This window comes from Hetaerina americana, unplaced genomic scaffold (assembly GCF_022747635.1).
Source record: "Hetaerina americana unplaced genomic scaffold, ioHetAmer1.1.p SCAF_5, whole genome shotgun sequence".
Taxonomy (NCBI): domain Eukaryota; kingdom Metazoa; phylum Arthropoda; class Insecta; order Odonata; family Calopterygidae; genus Hetaerina; species Hetaerina americana.
The window spans coordinates 230,215-249,312 of record NW_027287095.1 but is presented as its reverse complement, the minus strand read 5'-3'; the positions used below and the strand labels follow the sequence as shown (position 1 = coordinate 249,312).

Below are 19,098 nucleotides of genomic sequence, written 5' to 3'. Positions count from 1 at the left end.
TTTCAAATGAGGAGAATGTTCCTTTTAGTTTTGAGATCAGTTATATAGACATCATGAAGCATGCAGGCCCTGGCAAAAGCTTAGTGAGACCAATTTAAGTGATGCCATCGGCACAAACTATAATGAGAGATGTTTCAAGAAAAGTACAAACTTGAATTGCAAATATTTGGGAAAATATGGTACCTTTATCAGGAATGGGAATCTAGAGAACGAATTGCAAATTTGGCTATCACTAATTGAAAGCAAAAGGCACTCATGGCTTCTTGAATTCTAAAGGTCTTTTGAAAAATTCTTAATGCTTTATTAATGCTTACACTGGCCTATTGGTTGTTTTTTTCTGCTTGTTTTCACAAAATTGGTGATTTGATCTTGGGTTCATGGTGCAGGAACCATGCATATTTTATACATCCTATCAAAGCAGTGACAAAGAATTATGCAATAAGGAAGTGTAGAGAAGGATGGATTCAATAATAGTGGTCCCAGGCCACATGGTGGTAAAGCTGTGGACTATTTTAATGGCATTTAGTACCTGTCTTCATTCATTTTGTACCCACTTGTCTACCCACACTTGGTTATATTTTTATTAAGAATTGATTAATATGCAGTCATGGATGTCCATCATGGATTTGTGTGATGGTTAAATTGAGGTATCCTTTGCCTTCCTCAAAAGTGTTGACAGTATCTCTCAAATGGCCACTTCACTGGGGTCAGACACCTCATGAGGAAGAGACACTGCGAGGACTACCTTTCGCCTGGTTCCCACCCTTTGATCCATATCTGTGTGGGTAACCCTCCTGAGAGAAACTATCATTTCATCCGCAATCCCAGCTCGGGGTGATTAGAACATGCTAGCCCTTCCACTTAGTTTAAGGTTGTAGTCAGTATTTATTTGTTTAAGGTTGTAGTTAGGTCAATATTTTTTTGCATAAAAACCTCTGAATGAGATCTAACTGGTTGATTATGATTTTTATTGGCAATAAACTTGACAAAAACTTTATTTTTGCACACAGGAGCTGTTAGGAAAAGTTTTCCTTGTCTCTCAAATTCTATAACTGAGAAATACAGACATCTATGGAATTCACATATATACATGCCTACAAATAATCATATGCAGTAGATATCAGAGTCAAATATTGATTCAAGGATTCTGCTGGTGGTAAATGGCAAAAAAATCAAGAAATAGTGGATGGATATTAAGTTTTTCAGCTAATGTGTAGTTGAATACCTTAACTCTAGTCATATGGTCTCTGCCTTTGTATGCCAATCATAACGCCTTATAGTGCCTGTGCTGCTTCTGCCATGATATTTGGAAGACCTGGAGACAGATTTGCCATTGGTTGATATCTAGGAAAGAATTCTCTTAGCTCGATACTGCCAATTCCGCTCTCCCGCATAAACGTCTGTCTAAGAGTCATCTCCCTCATGAGAGGATTCCTAGTCCAATGAGTGAATTGTCGTGGAGCTTTCAGCTCGTGGTCTCCAGTGCATGTTGAAGCATTAAGAAATCTACCTGTCTTTTACTCTATGGTGGAAGGTATGACAATTCTCATGGAGAGCCACACCACAGGTGCATTGAATGCTATCAAAGAAGCATATTTTTGTGGTAGCAAGTTGGGGACACCCCCTTCCCTCCAAGTTAAAATTGGTGATCTCCATGGAGGTTCTAGGGGTAGGCATAAAATTTATTAATCAAGTCACCAGAGAAGTGTGGGTTTGGTGTTGCCCTACAATGTAGTTTAACTATACAGAGGCCACTGATGGGACATCTCTCACAACAGGAAGGTTGGCCTAGAAGCCACTTATTAGAGGCTGCTTCATATTTAAGGAGCCCTTAACATTTTATTCATGGTGCAGTTTCACTTTTGATCAGACATGTTAAGTCCAACAATGTAGAGTGATATAGGTATTGTTTCATTAAACTGAGGTCACCTGGTATCCAGAGTTTCACCAGCTAGAGAATACTTTCTTATCACTCCATCACATTTGATATGCCTTTGCACAAGGAGTCATAATGGTGAAGGAGAAACTGTTCCATATAATCTTCCCTCTTTCGTTTTTCCTTTGACAGAAAACTCCATTATGACCTTCAGTTGCCTCTCCTGCTGTATATACATGTCCTGTCATGTTAGCTTCTTTCTATTGTATCTGCTGCCAATGACACATTTTTTCTGTCATCCTATCAATTGCCTATTCATTTGTCACACTTCTTTCTGGAAAACTTATCCTTGGTAACCTTCTGTTAGAGAGGGCCTGTCTGCTTTTGTCTTCAGCCTCAGTTGTCCTGTACATGGCAGTCACTCAAAGCTCAAGTTGTCGTTCAATATCTAACGGAAATTTTAACAAAATTATTGATTTCTCCAAAAGTGATTCCCCTTATCTTTTCAAATCCTGTTTTTAGAAAATCCCTATCATTTCAATGCAACAATTTCAGAGTGTAAAAATCATTCGCCTAGACTGAGATTCGAACCCAGATCCCTCAATATCCGGTCGAGTGCTTTAGCCACTTAAGCTACCGAGGCGTCCTCTTAAACTCTGAAATTCAAAAACTCGAAACTCTGAAAGTCAAGGCGAATGATTTTTACACTCTGAAATTGTTGCATTGAAATGCACATTAGCGGATGACTCCGTTAAAAGTTACTGTTGCGGCATCTCCCGCAGTTTCTTTGGAATTAATCCATATCATTCCTTACATTGTCTATTTCATGAGAAAAATATAAGTATAGACATAAATATCTACTTCAGGAGATATGTTTGAAACTGTGAAGAAAAAAGTAATTAAAATGTTGCTAATTTGTACATATACTTTATTTTACTATGTTATAACTCTTAGGTAAATCACATTGATAAATATCTATACAAGTATAAATAAATTTACAAAAATAGTTTCTTGTCATATAAAATTTCAAGTTTTAAAATTCCTCTATAAGAAAGCATTTTGCACATGGACATGTAGGCCTTCCAACACTCCATTTTGGATCAAAACAAACTCAATATTTACACTACATTTTGATACAAGTTAACATTCTGAAGTTTCTAATAGAGGGGTCATTTAGATCTGAATAACTATTTCAATACTTATTTACAAGCAGTAAGTACATTCTTGGAAAATGTAGGGAACCATGATCACCCTAAGGCTTAACAAAGTGTATAAAACAATAACACAAACAAAAAGTAATAGAAAATTACTGCTAAGCCCAAAAGTTAGGTAATTTCTACAGAGAGCAGAATACAATGAAACTGGAATGGATTTGCAAAATTGCATCATGATGTAAGTTTTCAACTTACCTTAAAATACTGCATTTAGAAACTAACAAAATTATCACCAATAATTCGAATTTGTCCTCTACATTTCACAACAATATTTATAATACAGCACAAAAGTAAAACAATCATGTTCTGCTAATTAATGCCAGAAATACAATGGTGAGTATGTACATAATCCTATAGGAGATTCAGTGCAGTGTAAGTAAATCTACCCTGTGACAATTGCTCAGGTCCCCATTGGTGACAAAGTTTAATAGAATTTATCAACATTTCAACAGCACAATCAAAATCTCATGCAAAAAGAACTCTTACTACTGTAAAGCTGAATCATGGGGGGAAATGGCCTCATGAGACATCTCACAATATGTAAATGCAACTTCATAACAACACACTACAATGCAATTGAAGTGCTCAAAATGAAGTTGAAAGGTCTGCCCTAATGATAAAATATCAATCCATAATTCTTTTAAGATATTTTCCTCAACAAGTTACATGATTTTTCCCATGAAATTTTTCTGAGTAAATTAATCCACAAGTTTAAAAAAAATACACTTCACTCTTCAGGTGAACACATTTTTAAAACAACACAATAATGAATTTTAAAACTCAAGTTATTCAATTAAAAACAGCTCTTATTTTTTTTTAGCTAATAAGGATCACCAATTCCTTAATAAATCATCAACTTTTCTTAAAGTCGATTTGTACAGTCACAATGAACATGAAGGATATAGTGATCCTAATAAAATTACAAATTTGTATCTCACAGAGATAAATGCATTCATCTAAAAATCCACTGGTTATCATTCACACATTTTTTTAAAGTGGCTGAATCTGTAGAGAATCTTGTACAATGCAAAAGTTGCAAAGTTGTCCATTTAAACAAAGGATTTTTTTTCTATTCTCAAATTTGAACACTGGGGAGTCTTGCACGTAGATTTCTCATTCAATTCTTCCTCGTGTTCTCACTGTGTTCACCAGCAGCCATTTCTAGATGGAATATAATTGGTCCACTCCAGATCAAAACAGTATTTGTTTTGCATGAAGAATGGCTTTGATTTATCGCTCCCCACACCTAGTTAAAATGAAATATTTGCAATGAAAGAATCCTTTTCCCAACGTCAGATCACATTTAACATTCTAAAATGTGACATGATGCCGCAGAGAAACAAGATAAAATGCAAACTTTTCAAGATTAGTCCCTGCAGTATTATTTAAATGGCTTTCAACCACAAGATGCCATATTTAGCACCAGTTGCCAAATGACACAGGCAGAACTTGGTTCAAGCCTGACTTTGATTTACTCTGAAAAAGAGTCCACATTTTCATTGATTGCTAAGTTAGACTGATCAGCTTCTGTTTGTATGGCCATTTTGCTTTCTTCTTCATCTGATGAGCTCCCATCTGAACCGGCTGTGTTGTGAAGCATGTCCTGCAAGGCAAAAGACAGCATTTTTAATTAGCAAATGACTTAAAAATGTTTGAGTGAATCTAATGTCACAAGGTACCCATTTAAAAAAAAATGTTTGACAAATACGAATAATGGGGCACTCCAGGACATTCAATTGAAAACTCTCCACTGGCTCATCATATTAAGGAAATCTGTAAAGAGCCAACCCGTTTCAATTTTTTTAACAGACAGCCCCTCATACTTCTACACAGCCTTACCTCATACTTCACTAAACTCTGTTTCAACTACCATCTTCTGGAATACTAGTTATAAAATTCAGTCATAACTACATTGCATCATAAATCATGTGCACAATATAAATGACATACTATGCTGCAGACATCTCATAAATAGCACATAAATTAATTTGGGTGTCAAGATAGCGAACATTAAAGAATAAGCCCTAAAAGCCAAGCATACCAATACTTTACTCCATGCAGGGTGTACATAACATTGAGTTTGTTTGGTGACTAAACTCATTTAGACAATGGAATTAGAAATTTTTGGAATTGGGGAGAGCAACTGGAAAAAAAGATACGTAATAGTCATTTAATGTAATTCTAATATTGATATAGTTTTTTTGTGACCATTGCATGGAGTGCTTCTAATCCCAATTCATTCCTTCCGGAATTACATCATAAAAGATAAGCTCTACATCTGAAATCATGCCATTTGTGTACTACTGAGTAAAAATTGTGGGGAATATATTAGGGTTTCGCCGAGGTTTTCTAAATCCACTTATCAAGACTTACCATGCTGGAAGGTGACTGCCAACATGTCATGCCTTCTAAAAGGGGAACCATAAATGCTCTTCTATTCTTAAAATTACACTTTCTATAGAGCACAGCATGAGTTCTAGCGTCTACTCTACAGGCGACCTCCTTAAGAAGCAAATAATGACTCAATTTTTCAAAAGTAGCCACCTCTCCACTGTGGCCCGTGACAGCCTTGTTTACTGCCGACAGTGAAAATTCAAACCTGTGGGTGAAGGGACAGGGAGGCTGGGGGTGTTTCCGAGTCTCATTGTGCCCCACTGCCACCCACAACTCAGGAAGGGACCATTCTGAGACAGTCACCGACATTGAAAATTGAAGGACACATTGTGTGAAACCAAGTATGAGTGCCAAAAATCTCTTCCAAGGGAGCAGTGAAAGCATCATTTTCTTCAAGGAAAAGCAAGAGCTAGGGCATTATCTGTGGACCAAGACAAATTGTAAGTATTCCCAATGATTTGGTTGGCTCTCCAATGATGCTGCTGGGAATTCTAAAGGCATAAACTTAATAGCATCAGGCATGACTTTGTCAAAATTAATGAACAAATAATTAAAAAATAACTTTGTAGTTTCCACACTTTTTGGAGGTGGATGGCCCAATGCATTTTGATGACCCGTGCTTAATTGTAGAGGACCCCACCAACCTCCTCCTCATCAACCTCCCTCTTTTTTCACATTTCCTTCTATTCTCCTTCTCTCTCAATGGCTACAAAACGGGCAATCTTCACCAAATGCATTGCACATGATAAATCCACAGAGTAGAGAAATGAATTGAGCTATGCACCTCCAATAGAAGTTTAAAAACTAAAAAGTTATTTGGTACTTATAAATTCTGAAAGGATTTCAAAAATGATACAAATGTGCTTTTTTGAGACAAAAGTCAACTGCAGTTCCAGCACACAAAACTGGTTAGTTTAAAATTACATTCTGCAACAGAGAGTCATTCTCAGAAGTGTTTGCATGACTGCAATGCAGAGGTGCCACAGTGAGTCTACTTACTTTGATTCAGTGAGAGTAGCAACTAAAATCAATGAAGGTAAAAGCAAGATTATGTTGAATCTTGGAGAGAGAAGGAACATTATATTGTCTTAAGAGGCCAGAAGGTAATATTGGTGACGAAAATTACGGAATTTTTTTAATTTAGTAGAATGTATGTCAACAAAATTTTTAAAAACAGATTACAAGCGTTTGGGAGGACAATAAGAAGTGTGGAATTGTGGCCAATCGATGGGAGGCAGATGCAGATAGATGATTGACTGTTTAGAGGTGTTCAATGGGGAAAGATGGCTAAGTAGAAGCTTACTATTATGTTTTGCTGTAATTAACTGAAAGGAAAGGAGTGTCCCATGATAACTAGGGCATTGTTGAAACTCTGTATATTTCCAAATCTTGATTTTTACCTTTTAGGCATAAGTGGTCATCTGAAATTTTTGAATCTTGGCTCCAAGATTTCAACAGGAAAATGATTAATGCAAACAGTAAGGTAATGGAGTTATTGGACTACACTCTCTGCCATGGTAACATTGTACAGCCTAATGTGAAATTAGAGTTCCTACTGCTGAACCCAATGGGGGGTCAAGGTCTTAGCCTCTGAACCCTAACAGGGAATAACACTAACAGGAAAATCATAGTATGCCATGAGAGTTCTTCGGTTCCATAACTCAAGAATGGACAAAAATAGCTCTTGAAGTCAATGCTTGGAGATGCAATATCATTATTGAAAACATTTTTGTATGCAGAATGAGAAACCATCAGAAAGTGCATTCATAAACGCGGAGTGATTAATTGGGAAGACATAAAAGAGAGGACAGACCCAATGCATCAACAGAGGAGAAAACTTAACCTTGCCTCAACTTCTCAATACCAAAAAAATATGAAGGGGGAATGAGAGAACATTGAATGGTTGGATGACAACAGCAGTGAATGAGAAAAAAGACGGGGTGATGAGGTGGGGGATGACGGTTTAGGCACCAGGAATGACTGCGGGGAGAAAGCAGTTGAGTTGTGTAGGAGACAGGGGTTAGTCATCACCAACACTCGGTTTAGACACCACAAAAGAAGCAGGTATACATGGAAAATGCCAGGTGACTTAGAAAGGTATCAGCTAGATTACATTTTGGTTACACACAGGTTTAGGAACAGTGTGATAAATTCACACAGCTTCCCGGGAGTGGATGCAGACTCCGACCACAATTTAGTTGTTATGAAATGTAGCATCCCTTTGAAAAAGATAAGGCAGGGGCGGGAGGTTAGAAAATGGAATGTAGAAGGAAACCATGGATCATGGATGAGATGATTACATAGATGGATGAGAGGAAAAAATGGAAGAATGTAAACACAGAGGAGGCAAAATGAAGTACAAAGAGTTGAACAATAAACTGAGGCGGGCAACAAATAAAGCAAAAGAAGCATGATGGAAGACGCAGTGCGAGGATATGGAAAGTTTGCAGAGGAAGGGTGAAATTGGTGAGCTATACAGCAAAGTTAAATCTTTATCCGGAAGTAAGAAGGGGAGATCTATGCTAACAGTTAGAGATAAGATGGGTAGTAGGAGTAGTAGTAGTAGTATTTAGGGGAGGCGATCGACTGCTGAGGTCATTTGCGCCATAGGAGATGGACAGGAAAGGATGAAGGGTGGAGAGAAACCCTGCATCAGCATTAGTCTACTCTTTACGGAAGACACCGAGGGGTCCACAGCTTAACATCCCATCCGACGGACAGCGTACTCACTCAAAGTGCCTTCCACAAACCACCTCAGTTAGGGATTGAGATACCTCTGAAAAATATTCAACACTGCCGGGATTTGAACCCGGGCCTTCTGGGTGGGAAGCCAGTACAATAGCCACCGCACCAATCCCAATCCCCGATATGACGGGTAGTAGTTTTTGAGGGGAGGCGACCGACAGCTAAGGTCATTTGCGCCATAGGAGATGGACAGGAAAGGATGAAGGGTGGAGAGAAACCCGGCGTCGGCATTAGTCTACTCTTTACGGAAGACACCGAGGGGTCCACAGCTTAACATCCCATCCGACGGACAGCGTACTCACTCAAAGTGCCTTCCACAAACCACCTCAGTTAGGGATTGAGATACCTCTGAAAAATATTCAACACTGCCGGGATTTGAACCCGGGCCTTCTGGGTGGGAAGCCAGTACAATAGCCACCGCACCAATCCCAATCCCCGATATGACGGGTAGTAGTTTTTGAGGGGAGGCGACCGACAGCTAAGGTCATTTGCGCCATAGGAGATGGACAGGAAAGGATGAAGGGTGGAGAGAAACCCGGCGTCGGCATTAGCCTACTCTTTACGAAAGGCGCCAAGGGGTCCGCAGTTTAACGTCCCATCCGACGGACGGCGTACTCACTCAAAGTGCCCTCCACAAAGCACCTCAAGTAGGGATCGAGATACCTCTGAAAAATATTCAGAGGTATCTCGATCCCTACTTGAGGTGCTTTGTGGAGGGCACTTTGAGTGAGTACGCCGTCCGTCGGATGGGACGTTAAACTGCGGACCCCTTGGCGCCTTTCGTAAAGAGTAGGCTAATGCCGACGCCGGGTTTCTCTCCACCCTTCATCCTTTCCTGTCCATCTCCTATGGCGCAAATGACCTTAGCTGTCGGTCGCCTCCCCTCAAAAACTACTACCCGTCATATCGGGGATTGGGATTGGTGCGGTGGCTATTGTACTGGCTTCCCACCCAGAAGGCCCGGGTTCAAATCCCGGCAGTGTTGAATATTTTTCAGAGGTATCTCAATCCCTAACTGAGGTGGTTTGTGGAAGGCACTTTGAGTGAGTACGCTGTCCGTCGGATGGGATGTTAAGCTGTGGACCCCTCGGTGTCTTCCGTAAAGAGTAGACTAATGCTGATGCAGGGTTTCTCTCCACCCGTAAGATACTAATTGACATAGGAGAGATCCAAGAAAGTTGAAAACAATACTTAGAAGAACTGTATAGTAAAGAACTTGGACCAACAAAGTTAGACTTAGACAAGGAACATGACGTAGAGAATGATAGCTAGGGTCCAGGCATACTCGACGAGGAGATAGAAAGGGTATTAAGGGAGATGAAGCTAAATAAGGCCATAGGGGTGGATAACATTCCTGCGAAACTACTCAAATGTGTAGGCAAATGTGGGAGGAAGAGGCTATATGGGCTGATTCGTAGTATCTACCAGGAAGGAATCTGGCCGGAAGACTTTGTGAGATCAGTTTTAGTTCATATTCCGAAAACGGTAAAGGCTACATGATGTGAGGACTACAGGACAATAAGTTTGATATCCTACGCAGCTAAAGTTGTTCTCAGGTTCATGAACAAAAGGATAGAGAGTAGGGAAAATGACTACTGGGGGAATGATCTGTTTGGGTTTAGGTAGGGGAGAGATACGCGTGATGCCATTGCAGTAATGAGATTATTAATTGAGAGAAATATAGAATACAACCAGGAGGTATTTGCCTGTTTTGTAGATTTTGAAAAAGCATTTGATAGAGTGAATTGGGAAAAACTAATGAGTATATTGAAGAAAATAGGAATAGATTGCAGGGAAAGGAGGCTAATCCGCAACCTGTACATTTCTCAGACTGCTCAGGTGCGAGTGGGGAACGGGGAGTCCTGATGGGCAGTGTTATGGAGAGGCATAAGGCAGGGTTGCCCATTATCACCATTGCTGTTCAACGTTTATGCGGAGGAAATGATTAAAGAGGCATGGGAAGAACTGGAGGTAGGAATGAATGTCTGTGGGGAATTCGTAAAATCAGTTTGGCTTGCTTATGACCAAGCTTTAGTTTGTCAGTCAGCCAAGAGTGTCAGTGGCACTTTGGTTGGCATCAGAGATAAGTGGCAATTAACGAGGAGAATTGTAAAGTTCAGAGAGACTATTGAATTTTTTGAGGCAACCAACTCAGGATACTGCTCAAGAGTGGTGCACTCACATAAAGAATATTATCAATGACTGAAAATGCAGACATTTTCTGAACATGAAGCTTAAGGATGAAGTCATCAGGTGGTTATAAGGATAAATTCATCAATGGCTTATCAAGGAAGTTGATCCAGGAAAAGTTATTCAAGGAAGATCACACATGATTCTCAACTTGGAAAAGGAATCACCTTTTTCCACAGTAATATATGCATATTCTGAGAGCATTCATATCCATATCAAACTAAAGCAGCAGAAATGAACACCTGAGAATGATAATATAGTTTCATGAGGGAAAATGACTCCAGGTACCCCAAAGCGAATTGCGCGATGCACCACGATGGAATTTGTGGTAGAGGAAATCATTGTTTATAAAAGCACAATGAAGAGTTATATGTGGTGAAATTGTCAATAGCAGATCTAGTTAGCCATGGCATATAGATTCCCAGAAAGATGTGTACTGATGATGTAAACAATAAATCTGAACCTAAATAAAAATTCATTCATGAATTAATGCAATAGAGAGTAAGTGTTAAGACCTCAAATTATATGAATGATGGTTAACAATAAGTCTTTACCGGGTCAGGGGTTCCATGGGGGCCCAACATGGAACCCCTGACCCGGTGGAAGACCCAAGAAAACTTCATCAAGCAAATATGCCGGGAAAGCACCAGATCTTACTTCAATAAGTCTTTATTCATCAAGCTGTATTCCAGGGCTGGAATATCGGTTATCCATGACAACATAGTGCATGTCATTGATGTTATTTCATTTGTAGAAAAATGTAATATTATTTCAATATTTGTATCGGTGAAAGTTCACTTTGTGCTTTCACATGCATATTGCAGGTCAAAATGTAAAGTTGTTTCCTTTCACCATAAAATGATTCCACTAAGTTACACCTGGAACAATTTCCTTCAATTTTTCAAAGTTATATTTTGCATGCAAGAAGGACCTTGGTATTACCTCACATTTTGAAGTTAGACATTATTTCCTATCATCAAGTTTCACCACAAAATCACTTTACTAATGATGATTTTTATGCCACTAATCTAATAAAATATAATTCTCTGATCTGATACAATCTCTGTTAATGCAGATAGGGGTCACTTAATGCACTCCACTAATTCAATCAGCACAAGAGTACATTAAAATACTGGTTGACTGTTTCTACCAAACCCTATGAGGATGATTCCTCAATAAAAGTTATTATTACCACACGTGAGAAACAATATATTTGAGAATTCTACTTGCCATCTTTCCGCGTTTTTGATGGATTCTAATGTGTTTGGAGAGGTGGTCACTTCTCATGAATCTTTTTGAGCATTCTGTACACTGGAACCTCTTCTCTCCCGTGTGTGTTCTCCGATGACGCTACAAAATAAAAATATAATGTTTACTTACTCTAAAAATAAATAAAAATGATCTCATATAACTCAACTTCAAATAAAATAATGGATTAGGAAGACTCTTCATTATTTTGTGATGAATGGAATGCAATTCAACACCATGACAAGTGGACTGTTTCAAACAAATTATAAGGTGAGCTTTACCTCAAATTAATGAAATCACCAGGGTGATTTTTACTGGATGAAATGATTTCACTAATTTGATGTAATTCAAGAGAAAATCTTGCACCTCATCAAATATCATTAACATTATGCCCTTGTCTGACAATGGTATCTGAATAAGAACTTATTTTATCTTTCATTCGGCTGGGAACTTCTGAAGAGTCCCTGAAACAATATTGCTCCTGCTGCTTCACACATGATACTTATTTCTCAATTTCCCTTAAGAGAAAATACATCTATAACCACCCTAGCAAGTTTCACACATTAAGTATGAGTATAGTTAACCTTCTCCATGCCTACCCATACATTTGATATTTACAAACAAAATTATATGTTAAGTCTGTTCAGTTTCCCATAAAAAAAACAATTCCCAAACATTTATGACTTTTTCTGAACGTTTTTTATCAGTTAAAATCCTGCTGGGGAAAATGCAAACACTATATATAAGTAATGGTGGTATAACTAGCTTCACAAAATCTTTTCATACAAAAACAATCTAAAATTTCAAGCAATTATCCATTAGTCTTGTGTTCTGAATACTTTAGACAATTAGAAGCTGGCAGAACTGCTTTGAGGCACTATGCCTTGTGGGGAGAGAACTTTTTCACCATGGGGAGAGAGAGCCAATTCACTATGTTCAAATGGCAGGGCACACAGAAATGAAGACTGCTGGTCCAAGGTTAGGCTAGAGAGGGGGAAGAAAGCAAGCAAAAAAGAGTCCATTTAGGGGATCAAGAGACATGAGAGAGATGTAACCACTTCAGTTTTTAAGGGTTTCACCCTGATGAATAACTTCCTTGTGTTTAAAATTCCCATTGGCAAGCTCATTTCAATTGACAGTTATCTCTGTGAAAACTCATGTCCCAAGAGATTGAAGTTTCCAATAATTTTCATTGCAATAAATCTGACACCAGAATACATGCTGGGTTCATCCGTAGAATTCCAGAATGCATTAACCCATTACACAATATGAGAGTAGTTTGAAAGGCACATGAAAAACCAGATAGTTGACACCACTGGTACACATCAACGTTATTTTCCATTAGTATCATCTGTTTAACACATAGCAAGTTTCAGCCAAAATAGTCTATTACTCGATAGATAAATGAAGGCACATGAGATCACTAATAGTGAATGTTTCTTGAATGAATGAGTATATAATCTTCTGTATCCACATTTGGACATGCGATAAATATCTGCGAGATGGGTGTCGCAATGGTTCACAGTTGGCCAAAAATGATATAATGAGACATATTCTAAGGCCAGTTTGCAGCAACTTCAGCAAAATGCACAGGACTTCAGGTGTTGGCACATCACTTTGAATGGAGCATAGATAGATTACTAGTGGCCTGAAACCAAGTAACATTCTGAGAAACGGGTTGCCAGGAGTCTGCACCACTGAAAACAAATATTGTTCCCTCAGCTGGGAAGTTTATGGCAACTGTTTTGTGGGATACACTAAGAGTGATATTCATTGACTACTTGAAAATAAGTATATCTATTACAGGAGCAAACTATGCATCATTATTAGACCATTTAAAAATAAAACTGCAAGAAAAACGTTGACAATTGGCCCATAAAAAAGTTTTTTTCCATCATGGCAATGCACCAGCTCCTTCCTCTGCAGCTGTGGATGGAAAATTAACACTACTAGTTTTCCATTCTCCACATTTTCCAGATATATCTAAAAATACTGCATGAAATCCTTTTATTCGTCCATCAGGGTTAATTTTTACTACGATTGACAGCTTTCTTTCTTCCATTTCCTTATCTCATCTATCTTTCTCATCATCTCATCTGTAATCCATTGTTTACATGACTTCCTAAAAACTCTGTGTCCACTCCTGGGAACTAGGGAAAATTAGTAATTCTGATCTTCAATCTGTGCCTAATCATAATATAGTCTACCTGATGTCTCTCAGGATCTTGCAGGAGTCCATTGCTTTCTCCCCATAGTCATGTCAATCTCTCAATTAAAAGAGGTTATCCGGCAAAATTCTATCTTTGGTATTTTATTGCCCATAATTTAATGAGTTCATGTTACATAGTATTTTCTTAAATTAAACGAGAATGTAATTCCAAATGCATTAATGTTTGCAGCACTATAATTAACTGACAAATTTAAAAGATATTTTACCAACATTTAGCTATTTCTGACACTTCCTGTATGATTAACCAAACTACCATTATCATCTGATCAGAAATTTCTTAAACATCCCAGGGCGTTTTATAAAAATATATTCATGAAAGATGGCACACCTCAACCACATGGCAGCAAACTGTGAAGACATAGACATTTAAAAACTACCCCAGCGCCTACAAAAATGTATCAGTCGAAATGGTGATTATGTAAAAAAATAGAGAAATGTTCAGGCTCTAAAATGATGTATCAATTATTGAAAATAATCATATATTTCTATTTCTAAAAAAAAATTGGGGCCCTAAATTTTGGGATTATCCTTATACAAATAATGATTGTGATGAATTCCCAAAGAAAACAAATAAGGCATTAGAAGTGTATACTCCTAAACATTATCAATGGGCAGGTTAAGACACAAAATGTGTGCATGGATATAAACTGCACTATTCCATTTCCAAGTTCATACACATGTTAAATCTCTTTCATAGCATGAAGAGAAATGTTCTGTTGAGAAGAGAAATGTTCTGAAGAGAAATATTGTGACTGCAATATGTAGTCCTCACTACTACCAATTCATTTATAAGTGAATAAATAAAGAATATTAACCTGTGCTGTGTGCATGAAATTATACCAAGATTCTTGCTCAATGCTTTGCTTAGCTATATAACAGGATTCCACCAATGATGAAAAGTAATTTTCAATATTTTTGAGATGCAAAACTAATCGTTTCAAGATTTTACGAGGGCAAAAATATTTAGGGAGAGAAACACTACATCCCAGGTTTTTACACTGCATTAAATTTAAATTAATGAGTTTTACAGATGGTGGATTCTACCATATTTCATACTTGACTTTCAAAGAGTTGAAAAGCTACAAAAATATGCAACTTATTACGATGATGTACAAAGGGGCAGTATCATTATTGCTTCTCTTCATAAACCTATACTCTCAGGGATTATGACTACTCTTGAAAAATTGCAGACAACATATCTGCATAACAGATAAAATTGCATAAGATATTAAAAATGTATAAAGGGTTACAGTATAATACTTCGACATAAAAGTATGGCATGGGCCATGCTATACTGCAGTAGATATTGTAATCTTATACAACATTTGTACCATTAATTCATGAAAATTCATGCAATTATTATCTTAACTTTTATTATTTTCATGCAATGAATCCATTTAGGTAATATTCTCCAAATGTCAAAAAAATAATTCTTGTGCTTTGAACACAGCTCATTAATAAATACATGCTTCAATGAGGTAAAAAATATGGTTAAAATGAACCTTAATCCTATGCATGTAGCTGATACATATAGTGGATGAAATTACTATCTAACAAAATAATTTGATAGATTAACAGTTGTTTGATAATAATATTGGCTGCCAAGACCGTGCTCAAAGCATTTGTAGGTCCAAAGAGAAATATTTACGTTCTGTAGTCGAACCAAAATTTCATAGTATGACTGAAAATATGAAGCAGGGTATGCAATCAGGGATACTGCAAAATGATTGACAACATTTAAATTGACATAAAAAGGATGAAAAAGTTTTCCTAACATATTTTTTCATGAGGTTGGAATTGACACAAGGGATAGAACAAATGCAGCAGGTGATTTCACCTTTGGGGCAACAAATGCAATAGTTGATGATACCATATAATTTACAGGATAATCAACTTTAAAAAATAAGTGCACTACCAAAGTTAAACTCACCCCTAATAGCATCAATTAAAAAATGTTACATAAAAAACAAAAAATGACAATAATACTTTTGAATAATGTCATACCTGCAGTTCATCTGATCTTGTAAACCTCTTTCCACAATATATCCAGCTACATGTGAAGGGCCGCTCCCCTGTATGCCATCTGAGATGAGCCCGCAAATGGGATGTTTTCCCATATATTTTATTACACCCCGATATGTGACATACATGAAGTCTTTTCCTCTCAGAATTCCTAGACCAGTAAATGAAAAAGGATATATGTAATTCCAAGGAGTTCAAAATGCATGCTTCATGCATGAATACTACCACAGCTTGGTTGAAAATACATATTTGGCTTCTGAAAGCATGGAATGGAAGGTGACTCAGAAAGGTAACATGTAGATTATATTATAGTTAGGCACAGATTCAGAAACAGTGTGATCAATTCACAGCTTCCTGAGAGTGGATGCAGACTCTGACCACAATTTAATTGTTATGAAGTGTAGCAGCATTAAATGGCTTGACAAGGAAGGAGTATCAGCAGGCTGCAGAGAAAATCATGAATGACAGTAAAGAGCTGAATAATATCGAAGAAATATGGGAATGTATCAAGAAAAAAGATGGAAGGTTTGCAGAGGAAGGGTGAAATTGGTGAGCTATACAGCAAACTTAAATCTTTATCCGGAAGTAAGAAGGGGAGATCTATGCTAACAGTTAGAGATAAGATGGGTAGTAGGAGTAGTATTTAGGGGAGGCGACCGACTGCTGAGGTCATTTGCGCCATAGGAGATGGACAGGAAAGGATGAAGGGTGGAGAGAAACCCTGCATCAGCATTAGCCTACTCTTTACGAAAGACACCGAGGGGTCCACAGCTTAACATCCCATCCGACGGACGGCGTACTCACTCAAAGTGCCTTCCACAAACCACCTCAGTTAGGGATTGAGATACCTCTGAAAAATATTCAACACTGCCGGGATTTGAACCCGGGCCTTCTGGGTGGGAAGCCAGTACAATAGCCACCGCACCAATCCCAATCACCGATATGACGGGTAAGATACTAATTGACATAGGAGAGATCCAAGAAAGTTGAAAACAATACGTAGAAGAACTGTACAGTAAAGAACTTGGACCAACAAAGTTAGACTTAGACAAGGAACATGACGTAGAGAAAGATAGCTTAGGTCCAGACATACTCGACGAGGAGATAGAAAGGGTATTAAGGGAGATGAAGCTAAATAAGGCCATAGGGGTGGATAACATTCCTGCGAAACTACTGAAATGTGTAGGCAAATGTGGGAGGAAGAGGCTATATGGGCTGATTCGTAGTATCTACCAGGAAGGAATCTAGCTAGAAGACTTTGTGAGATCAGTGTTAGTTCCTATTTGGAAAAAGGTAAAGGCTACATCATGTGAGGACTACAGGACAATAATTTTGATATCCCACGCAGCTAAAGTTGTTCTCGGGATCATAAACATAAGGATAGAGAGTAGGGCAAATGATTACTTAGGGGATGATCAGTTTGGGTTTAGGAAAGGGAGAGGTACGCGTGATGTCATTGCAGTAATGAGATTATTAATTGAGAGAAATATAGAATACAACCAGGAGGTATTTGCCTGTTTTGCAGATTTCGAAGCATTTGATAGAGTGAATTGGGAATAACTCTTTGGGAGTATATTGCAGGAAATAGAAATAGATTGGAGGGACAGGAGGCTAATCCGCAACCTGTACATTTCTCAGACTGCTCAGGTGCAAGTGGAGAACGGGGAGTCTGGATGGGTAGTGTTAGGAAAGGTATAAGGTGGTGTTGCCCATTATCACCGGTGCTGTTCAACCTGTATGTAGAGGAAATGATTATAGAGACATGGGAGGAACTGGAGGTAGGAATGAAAGTTGGTGGGGAATTCGTTAAATCAGTTAGGTTTGCTGATGACCAAGCTTTAGTTTGTCAGTCAGCCAAGGGGTTCCAAGCATTGCAGAATGAATTGGAAATTCAGTGTGACAGATATGGGATGAGAATGAATATTAATTAAACAAAGGTTAGACAATTTTCCAGAAAGAAAAAAGCTGAGCTAAACAAAATAGGAAGGCAAAAGCTGGATCAGATAGAACAGTTTACGTATCTCGGTAGTGTCTTGGACCAACACGGTCAAAGTAGTAGGGACGTAAGGAGAAGAATTGTGCTAGGCAAAGAGGCTTTCACCAGGAGGAGGGAGTTGATGAGAGGGACGTTGAGTAAGGATATTAAGAAAAGACTCGTAAAAACTTTGATATGGAGTGTAGCTATATACGGTGTGGAAACGTGGTCATTGAAGCAGGATGATAGAAGTAGATTGGAGGCTTTTGAAATGTGGGTGTGGAGAAGAATGGAGAAGTACTAGGTATGGTGGGTGAGGAGAGGGGTTTTTTGGGAGAAATCCTAAGGAGGCAGGAAACATGGAAGGGCATAATGATTGGCAGTGGGATGTTGACGACTGTCATAGAGGGGAGAATGTTAGGCAAACAAGAAAAGGGCAGGAACAGGATAAGGATGTAGGATGGGATGAAGGAAGTATAAATGATCATTGGCAGATAAAGGTATTTGAGTGGCATAATGGTTAACTGTATAATACTAAGTTTAGGAGAACCAGAAACTAGTAGTCTTAATGTTACACTAAATGAATAGATTAAATTGATAGAAAAAGTTATTCCACTGATGTGATTCCTTTTTCCTTTCCTATTGAATTATTAATAAAACATAGGTCAACACACATACTGCATACTACTACTGCTTAGAAGAACTGGGATCAAGATTCAAGAAAAACTTTCGATGTTCCATCATTTAATATAAGGTATTCACTTCCCGTCCATAAATTTCATTAACAATGCAAAGAGAGCTATTTAAAGTAATGCGTTTGATACAATAATGTAAAAATGGGATCCTACCTTTCCAGTCCTGTACAATTGGGACAGGTGCAAGCCACTCTTCGAACTCTCACACGCTGGGGCGTAGATGCATTTCCTTCTGTCACTGCTGTGTTACCCGGAGCAGGTGTTCGGGCAACAGATACAGAGGCTACAGTAGTTGCTTCTCCTTGAGAGCCCGTTACAACAACAGTTGTTGGAGCACCATTTGAAACACTGCTGGTGGCAACAGATATATTCCCAGCCACTTGCCTACCTCCAAGTCCTGTAGAAGTACTCACAACTTGCCAGCGTGTTGGGTCTGTAGGATCAGGTTGAATTTGCTGACCAGCAGCTAGAAGGAAGAGATTGACATAGAGGATTATTTAAAAGTTAGA

The 19,098-nt window shown here is 38.2% G+C and overlaps 1 protein-coding gene across 1 annotated transcript in view; it reads right to left on the bottom strand.

The window, feature by feature from the left end:
• Positions 1-2,789: 2,789 nt before the first annotated feature.
• The window catches only part of Spps (Sp1-like factor for pairing sensitive-silencing), a 38,406-nt gene continuing 22,097 nt past the window's right edge, over positions 2,790-19,098 (bottom strand). Inside the window, exons 9-12 of the mRNA XM_071592718.1 lie at positions 18,743-19,055; positions 15,902-16,070; positions 11,650-11,769; positions 2,790-4,693 (exon numbers count right to left, since the gene is read on the bottom strand). Coding sequence (XP_071448819.1) covers positions 4,562-4,693; positions 11,650-11,769; positions 15,902-16,070; positions 18,743-19,055 — 734 coding nt within the window. The 3' untranslated portion in view covers positions 2,790-4,561. The remainder of the gene's footprint in view (positions 4,694-11,649; positions 11,770-15,901; positions 16,071-18,742; positions 19,056-19,098) is intronic.